At 39.0% G+C, this 18,647-nt stretch overlaps 1 protein-coding gene across 1 annotated transcript; it reads left to right on the top strand.

Annotated features, from left to right (window-relative positions):
- The first annotated feature begins 242 nt into the window (after positions 1–242).
- c1ql4b (complement component 1, q subcomponent-like 4b) lies at positions 243–18,412 on the top strand. The gene is made up of 2 exons (XM_086041693.1): positions 243–916; positions 17,574–18,412. The coding sequence occupies exons 1-2, from the start codon at positions 377–379 to the stop codon at positions 17,751–17,753; spliced, it is 720 nt and encodes a 239-aa protein (XP_085897819.1). The 5' UTR covers positions 243–376; the 3' UTR covers positions 17,754–18,412.
- Positions 18,413–18,647: the final 235 nt, after the last annotated feature.

The following is an 18,647-nucleotide window of genomic DNA, read 5'->3' as shown; positions in this document are numbered from 1 at the left end:
GTGAGATGAACCCCAGTGGGAATACTGTAGACCCCACCTGACAGCTCTCTGCCCCAGCACACGAGAGTGTTGTGGTCTCAAACAAATCACCAACCATTCAGGAAGTCTTGTCGGTGAAGACGTTCAGAGTGCTCATACATTGTCTTATAAAGAGGAAAGGATTGACAGTAAATGTATTGACAAAAGCAAGAATCCGCCTCTATATCACCCGCACACAAGCACACGCGCTTGCAATCTTCCTTTGGTGACGTTCCTCCCAGAGTTCAGCCTGGCCGGCACAACCATTCCAGCCAAGGGGGAGGAGGACTTCCTCACGCTGGCCGCCTCCCGCCTCAGCCGCAAGAAGCGCGTGATTGGGGCTGGAGTCGGCGTAGCCATGGTCCTGGTCCTCCTGGTGGCCATCCCCCTATTGGTCCACACCACCAAAGGGGGCGCGTCTGGAGGAGGGGGCACGCATTACGAGATGCTTGGGAGCTGCAAGATGGTGTGCGACACTTTCACCCCCCCTCAAGGAGAGTTGACAGGCTCCTCCCCTCAGCCCCCAGACTTGGCAAACCGGAGGGGCAAACAGGGTTTCAGAGGAAACCCAGGACTTCCTGGTCCCCCGGGCCCTAAAGGTCCCCCCGGAGAGCCCGGGAAGCCCGGTCCACCAGGGCCGCCAGGGCCTGGGCCTGGAGGCTACGGCCCTTCCTTGTACATCCCCAAGATCGCATTCTATGCCGGCCTGCGGAAACAACACGAAGGGAGTGAGGTGCTGAAGTTTGATGACGTGGTGACCAATGTGGGGAACTACTACGAGCCCAGTACGGGCAAGTTCACCTGCCCTCTGCCTGGCATCTACTACTTCACCTACCACGTCCTGATGAGAGGAGGGGATGGGACAAGCATGTGGGCCGACCTCAAGAAGAACGGCCAGGTGAGTGTCTATGACCACCAAATGTCCTTATGATGTTTGTTTTGGCGTTTTGAAACGTCTGCTCACATCAGTGCACAACTTGGCTGGTCTGATAACTACCCTCAGCTGGCAGCTGGCTTGGCTGTTTGTTAGATAGGAGAATATTGTTTTACTCTTTCATAATCCATATACCAGATCTGGGCATTGTCTATCCGTCTATAACTTCCGGGCGGTATTTCCGGCCGACCCACGTGGTCCCAGTCCGTCACAGCCAATCGGCGTCAAAAATATATTTTTCACGTCACATGCAGGCTCAGCACAAGCAGACACGCCGCCAAATAAAGAAAAATATCAAATAAGAACAACAGACACACACACACAAGCACTGTGTGGTGATTAGAGAAATAAAACCAAAATGGGGCACATGTCATTACATCTGTGGGACCAAAAGGTATACAACACTGTTTTCTTTTTTTTCTTTTTTCTTTGTTTGGCTGCGTGTCAGGAGTGGGGCACCTGCGTGTGACGTGGTACCAGTAAAGTACGGACTTTACCACATAGAGAACGGTCTCTATGCCGTTTGGCTGACTCGGACCGACCGGGTGGGTCTGAAATATAGATGGGAACTTATAGACGGACTAAAGCATAGATGAATGCCCAGATCTGCGAGATGAAAAAAAGATGTTAGTCAAGCGGTTACAGGATACAAACTGCATCTAAACCCCTGTAGAATTTGTGAATCTATAATAGAATATTCTACACAGAAGTCACGATCGAGGTATATCAGGCCTCTAATTCAAGGACGTCAATCGATTTTTTTTTTTTTTTTTTTTTTTTTTTTTTTTTAAATAAGACTGGAGGGTAAAATGTGTTTCCATTACACTGTTGAGGTGGAGCCTATCACGGCTGAGCAACTGGAAAAAGGCTGACTTCAACCTGGAGATATATAACTTTTTGCACTGGTGCGCCCAAGGTTTTTTCTTTGGTGCACCAGCACTAAAGTTGGATGCACCCAAATTTTCTTCTGCATCACATTCAACACTGCAGTTTTATAGGTCCACTCCTTTTTAAAATAATCATTGTCTGTATTTTAAGGCAATATTAACTGGTAAATATTTAACCCTGGTATGGTGTTTGTATTTTTGTTACTCAATTAAATAACTTTCTGTTAAAATACTCAACAGATGCCATATTCCATCCCAACTGCAAGCCATATGAACAGCAAACATCATTAATATTTGCCCTTTACCTTTGTTGGATCACATTTATGAATTTAACTTACTCAAAAGTATTGGTGCTTGAAATGCTTTGTGTCAGAGTGTTGGTTATGTCTTTTGAGCATATTTATTTTAATGTGTGAAGCTGCTTCATTTGCAGAGACGCTTTTCTTGTGAATTGGCATTTTACAAATAACATTGAATCAAACTGAAGTGGGGGAGCAAGAAGAAGAAGCAAAGCTGCTTAAAAATCGACCTTTACTTGGAATACAAAAAGTACAAATAATTATACCGATTGCAAGCAAGGAGAGTGAAGCTGTGATTGACAGCCAAGCGATCAAGGGGATAACAATTCTCCACATCTTAGTGGAACAAAGCCGGCATGGAACAGCTGGCAACTAGCCTCTGTGGAACTGCGACTTCAACGCTAATAAATAAACAAGTAGCCTACAAATGTCTAACAAAAGCCTTGAATGCTTCCATCTGGAAATTGGAGACAAGCTTGGTGTACTAAACCCTCTCTCTCTGTTGAGGAGCTCTGATTCTGACATGTGTAGTGGCATATAGAGGAGTGACATCCTGCGGATTACCAGTAAAGAAGATGAAAATAAATATATATATGGTCAGGCCAAGTCAAAACTATGGCTGTGTTTGATGGCTCAGTACATTATTTATTTGGTGCGCCAACTGACAGAAGCTGCCAGGCTGATGGGTTCTTGTTCACTGCTCTACTGATTTACATACTTGAACAAGAAAAGGAGGCAAAAGAAATTAGCGTACCGACTGTTTCACTGTTTGCATTGTGAAGTGGACCCTTTTTACAATTTAAAACAGCTGCTCATTAAATGTGTGTTGGATACTATTGGGGGTAGATTCTTGATGCTACATCTTTTGGGGAATGTTTTCAATCATTTTGTAAAACCCAATACTATTCATAAATTAGGAGAAATGTGTTTGAAAATGCTTGAATGGCAAACATCACTGCTAATCTCTTTGTGGTTGGTCACATCTTAGTCAACTACTTCACTCGGTACTGCATCTATTTAGTCTAAGGATGATGGTTGGTATAGCTGCTTGAAGCTCGGCATGATGAAGGGTTCAGATTACATGTGTGTCAAATATGCGACATACATTGTCGCATGCTCGCAGGGTTAGGTAATTGGTTCAGCCACTACAATTTAAACCAAACTGTCGAAATCTCACTCTTGCGTGCTAAATCGAAAAAACATTGTTTTGGCGACTTGTTGCATTAGCCTTCCATGTTTGTTGGCATTTGCAAACGATTATAAAGATGCAGCAATTTTGTCGCGCACTGTTGCCATGGCCATGCGCTGTTTGCAAAGAAAAAGGATGCTATTTTTTGAGGGTCTAAACCTGGGCAAAAACTCATGAAACTTTGCACACATCAGGCCTGGCAATTGCATTTATATTTTAAAGGGCTATCGTCCTACCTTTATAGCTGCTTGTAGCTCTTGTCAATTATTTTGTTTTATAAAAAGTGCAATTTTGCAGCACCAAAAAACAATTCACGTACTTGCACATTTTTCTGTAAAACATTTAGCATCTACTGTTTTGTGCTATTTCTGTAGCGCCCTTAAGATGACCTCCTCCTTCCAATTTTCCATGTTATCATAGGAGTGGCTAGCGTTGGCCACCAGCTAGTTAAGCAAGCGAGTCTGCCGGCTTATCATTGAACAGCAGCATGACAGAAGATTCCAGTGGAGGTCCCATACTTAGGCGAAGATCATTGTGGAGTTGACAGGAGTGAAAGCACAGTGGTGAATTAGGCAAGGTCATGCAGTGAAAGGTCCAGATCACTATTAGCAGTGGTTGATCAGTTGGTAACAGAACACTGTTTAATGTAAGGCACAGTAAGTGGCGAACTAAAGATAACAACTGGTTGCTGGTTGTCCCTGTGTGTCACTGAGACAAAAACATACCAAAATAGCTAGTAGGAAAGCAGTAATTAGTAGTTTAGCAGGTTGTGACTTTGCTTCGCTTCCAAACAAAAACAGTGGTTCTTGGTAGTGGTGACAAACGCTGTTCAATTTATGGACTCGTGTTACTTTGACTCACTCACTAAAGAGAGCCGGTTCTGAGCTAATCTGAGTCTAGAATCTTTCAATGAGTCCAGTAACTTGTTTTGTGTACTTAGCAGCAGCCAGCCATTGAACTCAAAGGACTCATGGACTCATAATTCTCGAACTGACCAGCTCTATTTCTAGGAGTTGAATCCAAAATTTAATCTTTCTCCTTAAACTAGTCATCCATGGGTGCTGAACTTAACAATTATTATAACAGTTATAACCAACCACGCTTTGTTTGCACCAAACAGTTAAGCTCAGCTTTGCTGGTGACAACATAATGTGTCAACGACGTAAATAGTGATAGCACCACGACACAGTATAATCCATCAATGAATTCATCAAAGAGAAACATAATGATAAATATATAATAATCATATAAATAAAAATGTAAATGAAAATAGTAAGGATTATAGAATGTCTGGAATCACCTTTGTCATAATCATATACATGACTGTTAATAATAATTGCAGCATTTTCCATTAAGAATATTTTCCGAAAAGTTTGTTTTTAAGATCCGCTGGAATCAATGCCAGCTTCTATTTGGTTTTACAGATGAAAACATACATTTTTATAGAGCAGGATTTATGTGAGCTATAAAGTCTGTAAAAAAAAGAAAAAAAAAGAAAAAGAGACCCTCCCTTTATCATGGGTGTAACAAGATGTCCATAAAGCACAATGTAAAGAGTGGGGGCAGTTCAATTCCACATAAAATTAGGAGGCTTCAAATTGTCATTCCTGTCGTCTTCTGCTGTTAAATCTTTGATAGCCTTTAGATGAGATCTTCTCCACTCAACCTGTGCCCCTCCTTACACATACCCTTTTACAGCCCACACTGCCTATTGACTCTTTCCCCATTAATTATCTTTTCCATCAACTAAATTATTTAACCCAATTCAGCGCTGTCGTCTGTTTTTGTGAACATGTGAGGTCAAAAAGGCAAAACCTTGAAAACTTGTTGAACTGAACGGACACAGTCATTACAACGTATCATTACTTGTACTGATGTTAATATGCGTAATATGGTTTTCTCAAATTAGAATTTTGAGCTCTGAGATTAGATTTTTCCAATGAGATTATACCTGTATTAAAGTGGTTAGTTAAAGACATATGGAATACCTTATAATAACATTGCTCATTTCATCAATGCAACACCACCCAAAAATCTTGATCATTTGCTTATTTAATATGGCAAAAAAATAAATAAAAATCACAAAATAATTCCGTTGTCATTGTTTGAATTGGAGTATGGCATCAGCCGCCAGCCATCCTGATCGAAGTCTGCTCTCATGCCGACCCCCCGACGAGACAAAAAGCCTTTAATACTTCTCAAAGCAAATGACTGCGGTTGCATCATCTTCACCAAATTCTTTTTCAAAGATCTTTGAGCCATGAGTGATGCAATACAAAAAACGATGATCTGAATAGATGTCTCTTTGGCAGAAATTAATCTCCATTCAAATTTACCTAGGGGGCTAGCGCTTCCTTCTATGCCGAAGAATTACCGCTATCATTTTTAAAACAAAACCATCTTACTCAAAAGCATCCTAACTATTTTCACTTGTTATTGTCTTAAAAAAAAATATCCAGCTTTTCAAACTTGAGGTGACCCGATACTGTACGGCCTTGCAATGCTTGGTTGAATTTTTGCTTTGTGTTGACAGCTGCTCAATTGAAGTGAGGAAAAAAAATGTACCAATTTAGTTTCGGTAATGCCCTTACGCGTGGGCAAGGACGGTCGCAGTCTCTAATGCATTCTTTATTAATTGAACCGGACAAATAGTCACACACAGAAATACAAAATTAGAAAAATTGCATAGAAGTTGCTGTCTCGGGTTGCTGTCTCATTCACCTTAAACGTCCCTAAACGGCACATACCAACACACAGATACTGAACTAAGTACACTAATTACAGTACACGTTATCATAGCACTTCATTTCATTACATTCTGGTTTTAATGTTTGTTGTTTTTATGGGTTGCTCCAGTGCTATTATTCTTATTAAAAGCGCCGCAAAAAAAGGTGGTGTTTCTTGGGGTGCCTCATTAGATTAATAGCATTTCAATTAATCTTAGTTGGGCATTTCAATTAATCTTAGTTTGAATTACAATCTTATTGACAGAACAAATCAAACTTGTTAGTCGAAATGTATTAAAACTCAGTCACTGCCATTGACTAGTACTTGTCAACTCAATTTTTCAAACCAGATGTGTGGAGGATCGAATGCTGCTCAACTGTAAATTTCAATATCGGAAACAACTTTACTGTTGCGCAACCACCAGTAGATGACAGCAATGCACCATTTTTGACATGAGATTAGCCCAGTTTATGAGTTCACTGAGAGAAACGGCTGCCTTTTGTTGACTGCTAATTATAATAGAACAGAAAAAAGGCAGAATTAAACATTTTCTTTATGCTGGTGAGAGTCTATTCTTACATTTGCTTGATTCGGTGTATATATAATCATTGAACAAAACATCCTAGAGGATCTTAAAAATGTCAGAATGCTCTAAAATATCGGAGGCAAAGTAAACAAGTTTAGTCTAACTTTGGAATTGAGTCACCGCTTTAAACCACCACAGCACCATCTACTGGATTAAGTAGGGCACTAACACACTTGCCCCTTCAGTTAAAGGCAAAAGCACCAATAACAAAAAAAAAAACCTGATAAAACTCCTTATGACTAATTGTCCATTACATAATACAATTTAACTATAGTCCACACCTTTGTAATTGGTGGAGACTTGAGCCTTTAAAGTTGGCACAAATTTCCGTAACAATATAATAAACATTTAAAAGGGCTGTAATCCTGTGCATGTATTAACAGCATCAGACTGGTGATGATCACTGTGTTGTCAGTGGGGGACAAGAGTAAGACACGGGCTAGGGCCCGCCTGCAGAGACATGCAGCAGTCAGACAGGTGAGCCCATCGAGAGATGGATGGATTTCCACATGAGATTGGACAAAGAAGGAGAGCGCAAACACACCAATGTCCTCTGAAGGAAAGAGAAGAGATATACATGAAAAGCTGATGAAGAAGTGTTTCCGCGTGCAAGTTGACTTTTCTGATCACAAAGGGAAGAAATTCTCCTCTCTTTGTCTCCCATAATTCAAGATTCAGATAGGTGTTGAGGAAGACGACCTTTTCAATTGATATATAATTCACCATCCAGTTGTGCTTTGCCCTTTACACTGATGAGTACGGAGTGATAATAAGAATATTTATAGCTGGTCCGAAAAAGACGAACAAGGTTGGTCATTTGGCTTTCCCGTAGTGCCCACGCGCTCACGTCTCTGGATGACATCACCAGTCAGAACTTTTCTATATCGTGGCCAAAAATGCATCTCTGCTGTTGACATTGAGTGACCTCATTATGTGACTGTGGCAACAGGTTGAATCAAACATGTACAGCACAAGGAGACTGCTGGATAAACCTCGCCTTTAATAAGGCAGCGGCCTTATTAAAGACGACAAAATGCTCTGACACGCGCTCCGTGGAGACTCGGCCATAACAATGCAAGGTGTAAAAGTTGGAGGGAAAGGAAAATATTGGGTGTGTGGGTGAGGATAATATATTTGCCGTGTCTGCTGCAGGTGCCTTTGTTTTGAAAGACTCATTATTCCTAGTGAGGCCGTGTATGTAAAGGGTTGCCTTCAAAAGTCAACGATAACTGGTATGGCAAAAGAAACAACATTTTAATGATTTCCACTGAACTTTATCAGTGGGTGTAACAATTTCTGTGAATTAGATAGATGGTAAGTAAATGGAAAAATAATAAGATAACGCTAGGTTTTACTGTTAATTGGTCATTAAGAATTTAACAATCAGTTGTGTGGAATTAATTGTAGATTAATCTCGTCTCGAGGCAAAATGAAGTGCACGAACTGGCTGAAAACATCTTACATGATGAGCTGTGCTATTTATTACATAGCCTCTAACACCTGTGACAACTGACATTGTGAATATTGTTGGAATGAAGATATCCATGTGGAATAACACCCCTTTACTTTAGCTAAAACAAATATGAAAATATACATATAAAATAACAAATGATTTCCGAGGTGAGTTGAGTTGCCAAAAGTTATACTCAAGGAAGAGTACTGTTACCTAAGAATAATGACTCAGGTAAAATGAAAAAGTAGTCCTCCAAATAAGAGTAAATGTAAATAAAAAAGTAACTGCTGAGTGACTTATTTTTTTTTCAATCATAGTATGATTGTGAAATGGACAAAAATATTATATTGGAATGTTAATCTCCAGATATTGCCCAACAAGATCCCTCCCACTAAAAATACTAAATGTAATATTAATAAAATAACATGAATTAAGACCAGTTTTTCAGCCACCAGAAATGGTCTCTTTTTGTTATTGTAATATAAAACTGTGCTGCTTCATACGGGGAGTTGGCTTTTCTCTGTCATTTTGCTAAATAAGCTAACATAAATATTATTAATGCTCTAGTATGACCAAGATGGTGAAAAAGATTCAAATCAATACTTCTCAGATAGTCAATCTAAATGAGCATTAAATGTTACAGGTCTCTGATTGGATGAGTGTGAACTTGAATAGGTAGTGCTCACACCATGAAGATGTGGCATGTGGAAGGTGGTAGCTACTAATTACACTGTCCAAGACAGTGATCCCCAACCACTTTGCTCGTCGCATGCACTAGTGTGCCACTGGAATATTATTCAGTTTCACTTAACTGCTTTGAAATGTTTTATTCAGTTGTAATAAATAATGTATTTTTTGTTCATCGACCTGTGTCGATGCCAGAGATACGTCTCTGGCATAGACAGATGTAGAGTGACAGGCAGAATGCCTGTCACTCTACATCTCTGGCGTCTCTGGCAATGAAATGCTTTTCTTCCATTAAATGACAGAAGGTACAATTAACCTGTGAATCACAGAGTTCTGAGGTTTCAGAACAATCAATGCGAAGACTGTACTGAAGAAACATATATATTATTATATTATGTTACTATATAATTATTATCCATACATTTCTAATTTACGGTAATTGATAACTCAATATTTTTATTTGATTAAGATGTAAAATCAAAGTTATGCATTTACAGTCCTGACAGAAATATTAGTTTTAGTGGTAGAACGTTATGCTAATAAATTGCTTGCTTAACTGAATTTTCAGAAAAGCCTACTGAGCCGGATCAAATTTGGGTGTAAAAAAAAAAAAAAAAAAGTCCTGTTCAAATTGGTCGACCGTCAAGAACTCACTGAAATTGGAAGAGTCTACATTAAAGCACTTAATGATGCTTTTTCTCCAAAAAATGTGTACATAGTATGGCAAAAACGATGTAGTATAATATAAAAGTACATTTATTAATTTAAGTGTTGACTTTCTTCATTTCATGTGATTAATTTTTATCCTTTACCCTCAAAGGTGTCCAACTCCTGCCAATTAGAGACTTTCTAATCAAAATCTTGACACCAAGGGTCTTGAGTGTCAGGGAAAACTATTAGCATTTATATGCCAATTAGTCGGTCCAGGAAAGTCTCCTTGTCAACCTGCATAATGGAAACAGGAAACCTGTGACTGGTACATGTAGAGAGAGGCAAGAAGAACATGGCACCTTTAACCAGATGGAAAAAAAGAACCTCTTCAATGCCCTTCTCATCCAGTTCACCCTCAGCACTCTCTGTGGTGAGTTTAAGAGACCGCCGTCTCAATGGCCTCGCTCCACTGTGAAAGATCCGTACATCACAGCGAATGAATCCTGTCAGTTTTATTACTGGAGGATTAAGAAGCACTGTGAAACAAAACACAAGTGAAGAAAACACTATTCTTTGAGGGGCGTTCTCGTCAGCCTCATAGAGGAAACCCAGGTTTTAAAGGATTATTCTGATATAGCAGCATTTAATTCTTGTTTTAATTTTACCATACAAAAATTCATCTGTTTATGAAGCACTCCAAATCGGAGTCAATTCGGATGTGAATGAAAGGTGCTTAAACATAAACACAAATCAACAAAATAATGACTTCAGTAGAATAAAATTGAAGTTTTGTTTTGCCTCAGCCAGTGGCCGGACTTAAATCCAATCGAAAGTGTGTGAGGTGACCTGAACTGCTTTTAAATTGCTTGTATACAAATATTCGGTATCTGGAGTGCCTGCCCTCCCTTCAAATGTGAAATTACACAACCAGTAAATTTTGGTGATTTGGTTTAATCCAGTCAATCCACATTCGCCTAAATAGGTGAAAGCACTCCCATAGGAACTTTTGCGGCTCTCATACCAAGTTTCTGCACTCACAATTTGGTAGCTAGGCTGGGGGAAAATCCGCCATTTTCTTTTCTTTTTTTTTTTTTTTTTTAATTTTTTTTTAAGCGAAGCAAACTGCAAAAATGTTAAGAAGAGCTTCAGTGTTGTTAGAGCCACAGATTAATGTTAGTTAATCCCATTATCATCATTGGCATATGATAAACAGCACTTAACCCTAGAACACTAACACGTGGTGATTTTCACCTACACAATTTTTTTTAATGTGATATTTTGTATTGGGGTCATTGGGTAAAACAAAAAAAAAAACTAAGGGAAGACTAACTAATAAGCCTATGCAACCTTCTTCCAATGATCTTGCACATAGGCAAGGCCAGCAGTCAGCATAATGACCACAATCCCAGAAAATGTATAACTCAGCCCAGATGCCAAAGGAACTACAAAGTTAGCTGATAACTGAAAATTCAATAACGTCCTGTTGTATCCTTCAGACTATTTTGCCTGTCTCCTCTTGGGGCCAATTGGGCGGTGGTCACAGTAACCCACTTGAGGGGGCATCTACTGCCCTCCCCTCGATGAAAATTTTGAGGTACATGTCCGTTGCAGATCGTATCTGAAGTGGCATCCTGCTGTGATCGATGGGCATACATTTTGAAACTCCTCCCCCAGGTCAACAACATTTTCCAAGTATTAGTCATCGACAATTATACAGAAGGGGCATCCGGCTGGGATTGAGGGGCCTCAAAGTACGTCCGCACCCCCCTGTTGACAAATTATTTTTGGGGGGCATCAAAATCATCCAGTTACCACAAGCATCCGCTGTGCTTTGCACGCCACTGGTGTAAATGCTATTGTGAGTTGCCATCCACTTTCCTCTTACATGAAAAGTGGAGGGAGTGTAATCTCCTCTATTGTCCCTTGGGGTCCCTCTTCTTCCCGGCGGCAAAGGATCAAGCACAACAACTTCGGACCCACCGACAGAAATCCACTTCCTTGTCACTATCACTCTACTCCGTTGTTGACAATAATCCACATTTGCTTTTCCTCGCTTGTTTTCACTCCCTAAGTCTCAGCCTCTCCTGCCCACTTTAAGGAAACAAACATTTTAACTGTGATCCTAAGTGACAGACGAGGTTTAGATTCATCCGTGCTGCACACGGGCTCACGATTCTCTGCTAAAGTCGTAGGAAAAAAAAGTGTCCGATTCATTTAATAAATGAAAACTACTGAAACGATTTAAGAAAAAGTCTTCAGAGGTCAGCTTCCTCCACACGTGAATGAACATTTTTAAAGGTCTGAACTAAATTATGAACCTGAATCCAGAGAATCATGTACACTATATAACATTTGAAAAAGATCTTTTACTTATTCAAGTCATCATTTAGATATAGAGATATAGATATAGATATAGATATAGTAAAACCATCACAACTCTTAGTCTGCTACCAACAAATCCCAAATCAGTATTAAAACTTCAAATGCAGTAACACCTTAAATACTTCATAAAGAAATAATTATAAATGGATGGAAATTGATTGTAATCGGACAAAATAAGTGCATGAAATATATAGAATAGTGAGCATTTCCCCTAGTCAGAAAGCAGCCATGAATTAATCATAGAGTAGAGACAAAAACACACTAAATGTCAGCATCTCCACTGACCGAGTCGAGGCTAACTAACACACATGTTATCGGATAGACGGTCAACCATAAAAATCCATAAATAACAAAGTGTCCTTTTAGGCTAGCTAATATAATTAGATGATGTTCATATTTTTTAAAAGGCCATTTTAATAAGCCGCCATTAATATAATTGCTTGGCTTGGCTGTTACACACGGACCATTCAGGCCAGCATGCAATAATAATTTTGTCTTTATTACATTAAAATAGCACGATAGTCTAGATAGATAAAGAAAAATAGAAACAAATAGACTTGAATTTATAAATTAAAACATGTTCGTTTCTTAAAACTGTGTTTTTGAAAGAAGTACAGTGAAACGCAATCACACAATAATCACCGAGCACTTCATTAGATATGCTTGAACAATCTGGTGAAATACTATGTATATAATCTGAGCTGTAGCAAAATGTGTGAAGTGTTTCTAAAATTTTTGAAATTTGAGTTACCTGATTTAGTTACTTAAACTTATGCGTGCTCACAAAAGATAATAACTACCTCCAGTAAAGCCCAAAAATATTCTTACAAGTGACTTTGTTTGTATGTGTTTGTATTTTGTGTTAGAGATATTAACTCAAAAATACTTGCCCTGTCTAATGTGTTTGTTTTTTTTACATTTTGAAAATGACTCACTGACATTACCTTAAAAGGAAACACTTTTATGCTATTCTAAAGACTCATGCTAATTTCATGATGCATAATCTAGAGCAAGGGTCAAAAGTTTTGAGTGCAGTAACCAGGTAGCCCCCAAGGACCACATGAGTAGCTTGAACTAAAAATAGCTCACCAGTGTTGGGAAATTGTGATTTCCTAGGAAAGTTGTCGAAGTGATCATTTGAGAATGTAAATACTTGCAGAGATTTGTATACACTAAATAAATGATAGCGTATTGATGTTCAACTCATACTTAACCTTGTTAAAATAATTGTTGATTATTATTGGGAGAACACATTAACAAATTATTTGCTATGAATAATATCATAATAAAAGTCATTTGAGCAAATGTGTTATTTTAAATGTGTTTATCAAACTTGTAGCCCTTCGCATTAAGAAGTAATTCTCGGTTTCAAGGTTTGATCACCCTTAATCTAGAACATTTTAATTTTAATTCTTATTTTAATTTTAATACAAGGTTGGCTATGCCTGCGTTGGGAATGGATGAATCAATTTCTTACTTTTTTTTTTTAATGTGACAGAATAAAAAATAGATAACATTCCATCCATCCAACTATTCTCTGCAGCTTCTCTCAATTAATTTATTCATTGAAGAGACAATTTAACAAATAACCGAGAACTTTTTTCAAAATATAGAAAATGGAGAAAAGGCTATTTTGTGTTAGTAATATTCTTATCTTACAATCGTTTATTGTTTATTATTCTTGTCATTTTCACCTAAAAGATTCACATTCAACAATAAAAAAAAAACGAAAAACCTTTAACTCTAAATTTGACCTGCAATGAATAAATTGAGGTTTAATTTTACAGCATAAGAACAGGTCTCAGCGCATTTCATTTTGTATTGTAGGATGTATAATAATCTATGTGATCAAAAGTTACATCTTATGGACTAAGTGTCAACGCAGAGAAAATGAAGTTCAAATTGAAATGACATAGTCTTTATTTGCAGTAAGTTGCAGCCGCCTGTCAGCCTGCAACTCAACTGAGAAGAGTATCAGGGGAATGCTATCGTTCAACCATATAGACAGATGTTGGAAGTACAAGATGTCAGAATCGCTTTCCTTCTATAGTTCTCCAAAAACCCATTAGGCCTCCTCCGGGGAATTGTTGTGTCCCTTCCTAGCAAAATAGTCTCCCAAATAAAATAAAAAAAGCTACAATATGTGCTGCAGCACACTTCATTGTAAAGAATAGGATGGTTGAGAGCAGTTCCTATAGAACTATGGGGAATGTGTTCTTTTTTTTTTTTTTTTTTTTTTTTTGTACCTCCTGCTAGTATTTCATGGCTCCATTTGACCATTGCAGCCTATCCCACATTTATTGTGATTGTGTAGCGTTATTGAGGGGTTGGACCTATTAGTCGCTGAGCTGCCATGGCTGTCCGACTACCAATTACCGCAGCCTGCAAGTGTGTATAGCCTACCCTGGTGCATCTGGATGTAAGGAGGAGTGGGTTGTGTGTGTGGGGAGTGGTGTGAGGGTGTGTGTGTGTGTGCTGTGGTCCCCAGGAGACCTGCCACAGCAGCACGCCGTTAATCAATCCGATTTAGACCGGACAGGGACATGCTTAGTCGCTGCTCCCGCCAACACCGCCATGGTGAGGAGAGAAAATGTGTGCGTGACCGGCATCCCACTGAAGTGTAAGGACACAAAAAGATGGATAGATGGACCCAGAATGAAGAGGGAGCGGCGGCGGCGGCGGTGGGAACGGGTGAGGGATGATGGGGGGGCCGTGATGTGCGGACGAACAGGCAACAATTAGCGGGGTGGTGTACATTGAATGAAAACAAAGGTGATGTATTGATTTGAATGAAATTACTCACGTTTTTTAAGTAGAGCAATTGTCCCCTCAGAGAAATCGATTGTGTAATGAGTTAAAATGATGAAATGAGAAGAGGAAGCTAATCATTAAATGGAGGACTGATTTGATTTTTCTTTGTAATCACATGGAAGACGGAAAAGCTTAATGAATGTTGGAGATGAGCTTACGTTTCTCTACATTACAGAAAAACGGGAGATCTGACATTTATGACCTCCAGAAAAAAAAAAAAAAAGTGATGGAAACCACTTTCGGGGCTTCTTACTTTTACTCCCTACATTTGAAAACGAAAACCCTATTTGCAAAGATTGGCATTTTACGACAGTTTGCAGGTCCGTCACCCGTCAATGGCCAGGGTACCCGTACATCGTTCATCAGTCCATACTTTTTCGTGATTGAACTGAATTGTAATCGTCAGTCAGTCAGTCCTTCAATGAAGTCCGTTGGTCCATCAGTCAGTCCCCCCCAAAAACGCCAGAAAAACAAGCATGCGTTTAGTTTTTGTCAACATTTGTGACAAGATGTAAAAAAAGACATACTAGAGAGTGGTAATACAATAAGTGGTGATTCAGAATGATCTTCAGGTTTGATTTAGGTTTTGGTGTCGTATATAAGGTACAATACGGAAGAATGCGAACCAGGGAGCATTATACAACAGCAACAGCATGCCAGTCTAAAAAACCCCACTACCTTCTGTTGTTGAAAAATTGTCTGTCTAATATGAAATTATGAAAATTCTTTCAGTCGTTACTAAAAAATAATTTCTATTTTATTTTTTTCCCTCTCTTCACAATGTTACCAAAGCTATGGGAGCACATTTGGTTTTCATAGCATAAAAGAATGAACCAACGCTAGCTAGCTCATACACACTCTTGCACACGTGTTTTTTTGTTTTTCTTCTTCTCAATATGAATACAACATAAGTTAATAAAAGAAGGAAACTATTTTGTGTGAAAATAAGTTTTGTTATGCCTCGTTATAGTCTGTATTGTATATAATTGATTTAAAAAATTCACTTTTGTACATTTTAGAGTCCGTACAGCAGTTGAATCAATAATTCTACTATTACGAGTCTTTTTTCCCCAAATATAGTACTGTAAGTCACCTACCATTTACTATTACTATTTCGTTTACCGGTTTTCCAGAATGCAGCAATAGTCCACACAATGGAGCAGAAGATAGGAATAAAGTACCTGTAGTAGTGGTCAAACTATCATAATTGCAGTCATCAATATGTATTTGTCTTTTATTTTCCTCGACAGTTGTGTACTTGGGGGGGCTGGTTGCTCACCCAATAATGGTGCAATTCATTATAAACAGATTCCCTTACCGAGTAAGGACCGCCCATCAGGATAATGAATACAGCTGTCCTATCTGCGATCACGCTGACAATTTTCCCTCCTTGTGTTCAAATAAATCCTTGGAGGAAATGTGTCTGATTCTGAGAGGTTGGAATGAACATGACAATACATTTAGCAGCTGCGTTGGTGGATTCAGGTGCCTTCACGCAGGCCTTAATGAAAGCTTTTCTGGCGTGTTGGGCCATTATACTCTGTTGAGACATCATTAGATTCCATTTGTTAGCAGTTGTGTTAACACGTGCCGTGATCATCAATTGTTGACACTTCTTTGGTGTGTGAGCTCGCAACAGGATAAATGAAGCCTCACAACTGATTGGTTATTTTAACTCGTCTGACTTCTGTGCAGCGAGGGTGGGGTGCAGGTGCCACTCAGGGCCAGATAAGGGTTAGCCTGCCTATTGCCCGAAGTCAGATGGGATAGGCCCCAGTTTACTGCAACCTCAGCTGGGTAAGCGGTGTAGAAAATGAACGGATGAACCTTCTCTGGTCCTCCTGACTGATATCACAAAATTGTTAAGATAAACACGCCTCATTCATGGATCATTTTTAAGAACAATATGGCGTTCACCAATGTTCTCTGAAGCACATACAGAATACCTATACAAATTTAAGCACATTATTATTCCGCTGAATAATTGCTTAGTGCACAGAAGCACCCCTTTTCAGGGGAAAAAGTTTGTTTGTTTGTGACAGCTTTGGACAATAACATTTGTCCTGAGAAAGGGGGTGTAAATAGTAGTATAAGGAGTAGTATACTACTACTACACGTATGTTTAATATGGTATCTGGTATCTGCTTGGGGAAATTCCTTTGCGTATGTAATTGAGGTTTAATCAATTGTATCGTTCATATCGTACTGAGCAACAAGCCGCTTAATAGGTTGCAATATTTGAAGAAAATGATTTGAATATACGTAATCCGAACATGTACATTGATTGCACATGATCAAAATGTGTAAAACTAGCGTGCATTACTCAGTTATTTTCAAGGAGAACAGGGGAAAATTACATCAGTTTACCACATTTTAAACATGTGCAACAGAATACGAAGTCCTTTTTTCAGTGTTGAATTTCAAATTGTGCCACATTTTGGACACTTGACAGTGTAGGATTCATAATAATTCCACACATTGTTAAAGTAAAATCTTGGACTGTTTCATTCAGTATTGAGCGTAACCATATTTGGAAATGCAGCTTTTTTTTTCTACAACATTGCATTGGATCATATTCAATTGCAGTACAGGTGTATCTAATGTTGTGGCTGTGGTGGGTGTACGCTGTCCAGAAGTAAACTCTTCTGTGGCCTGACTCCACCAATGTATTTGTATTTTTTTTTTTTAAACACAGGACGGATTTCAATGCGGATTTAAAATGGCATTGTTGCCTTGATATAGATGGAAGAGACAGGTATTCAATGGCTGGAGAAATTGGAAAACACTTAAGCATAAATGTTTTACACCTTGTATGTAGTAAAGTTGTTTTGGTCACTCGTTTCTGTTTATTGTGACACTACAAGCGAGCACCATTTTCGTCTGTGTTATTTTTTTCAACGGTTTTATCAAACTCCCTTTCCCATTCCCCCCACCCCCTCGTTTCCTCAGGTGAGGGCCAGTGCCATTGCCCAAGATGCAGACCAGAATTACGACTACGCCTCCAACAGTGTCATCCTGCACCTGGATGTGGGCGACGAGGTGTGCGTGCAGCTGGATGGCGGCAAAGTTCACGGCGGCAACACCAACAAATACAGCACCTTCTCTGGCTTCCTCATCTACCCTGACTGACGCGCTACTTTACTTCATCCCTCTCCTGCGTCTAACCTGCTGCCGTTTCATCATGCCATTGATCATGCCAACTCAAAAGAGAATTTCTAGCAAATGAATATATAATTGTATTTTCACCAGTTAACATTTACCTCGGACAAACACCTGGTTAGTTGTAATTCTGTGCCATGTGCAGTGTCTTTAACATTTGCTCGGACACACACACTTACACGCACACACTTACATGCCAGTTACACGGATGAATAATATAACTCATCATAAGTGTGTATGTTAGCAGCCTCAGAACATTTTCAGCATAGTCACACTCACCGCATTGGAAAAAAAAAACCTCATAAATATATTGATTGTAGCTGATAATGTGTCTGACTCCGTTGCCCAAAAAAAAGAAAAAGTATGTATGTGTTGTATGTCTATATGTTCAAAGTCCAAGTACATTTCAATCCTATGTTAAAGTTTTAGTTTGGCATACACAATCACACATCGCATTACACAGGTAAAAGCTGGTTGTCTTGCAAATATAAAGTAATAGATAATTCAATGTTAAATATTTCGCTGGGGAGAGGGGGTTGGTTATCAAAATATGCCCCAACCGCACTGAAATCATGGTTAAAAAAAAATGTTTTGTGCAAAATATGAAAATATAAATATGATGCAACATGTTCGCCATGTCTCTTGATTGTTTTTGGTTTGATATTTCTCCACAAAGAATGAAGCAGAGAACAAAATGGTAGAATGGATATTTTTTTCAGTTGCCATGGAAAAGGGATTGCTTGGATTGAGATTGTTGTTTTTTCTAAAGGAAATATGAAAAACAAACAAAAAAAACATTCCAGTTTTTATCAGGGTCTTGTAGTGAATCTGTACCCTAAGTTTGTGAATGGTTTGCGTGCCTTC

This window comes from Filicampus tigris, chromosome 9 (assembly GCF_054856515.1).
Source record: "Filicampus tigris isolate MCC_2025a chromosome 9, RoL_Ftig_1.0, whole genome shotgun sequence".
NCBI lineage: Eukaryota > Metazoa > Chordata > Actinopteri > Syngnathiformes > Syngnathidae > Filicampus > Filicampus tigris.
This window is presented reverse-complemented; position numbering and strand designations above follow the sequence as displayed.

What these genes read in the sequence shown, in the direction of transcription:
- c1ql4b (XM_086041693.1), top strand. Translation starts at nt 377, where the DNA reads ATGGTCCTGGTCCTCCTGGTGGCCATCCCCCTATTGGTCCACACCACC. An exon ending in ACCTCAAGAAGAACGGCCAG is followed by an intron (nt 917 to 17,573) that starts GTGAGTGTCTAT and finishes TCGTTTCCTCAG; the next exon opens with GTGAGGGCCAGTGCCATTGC.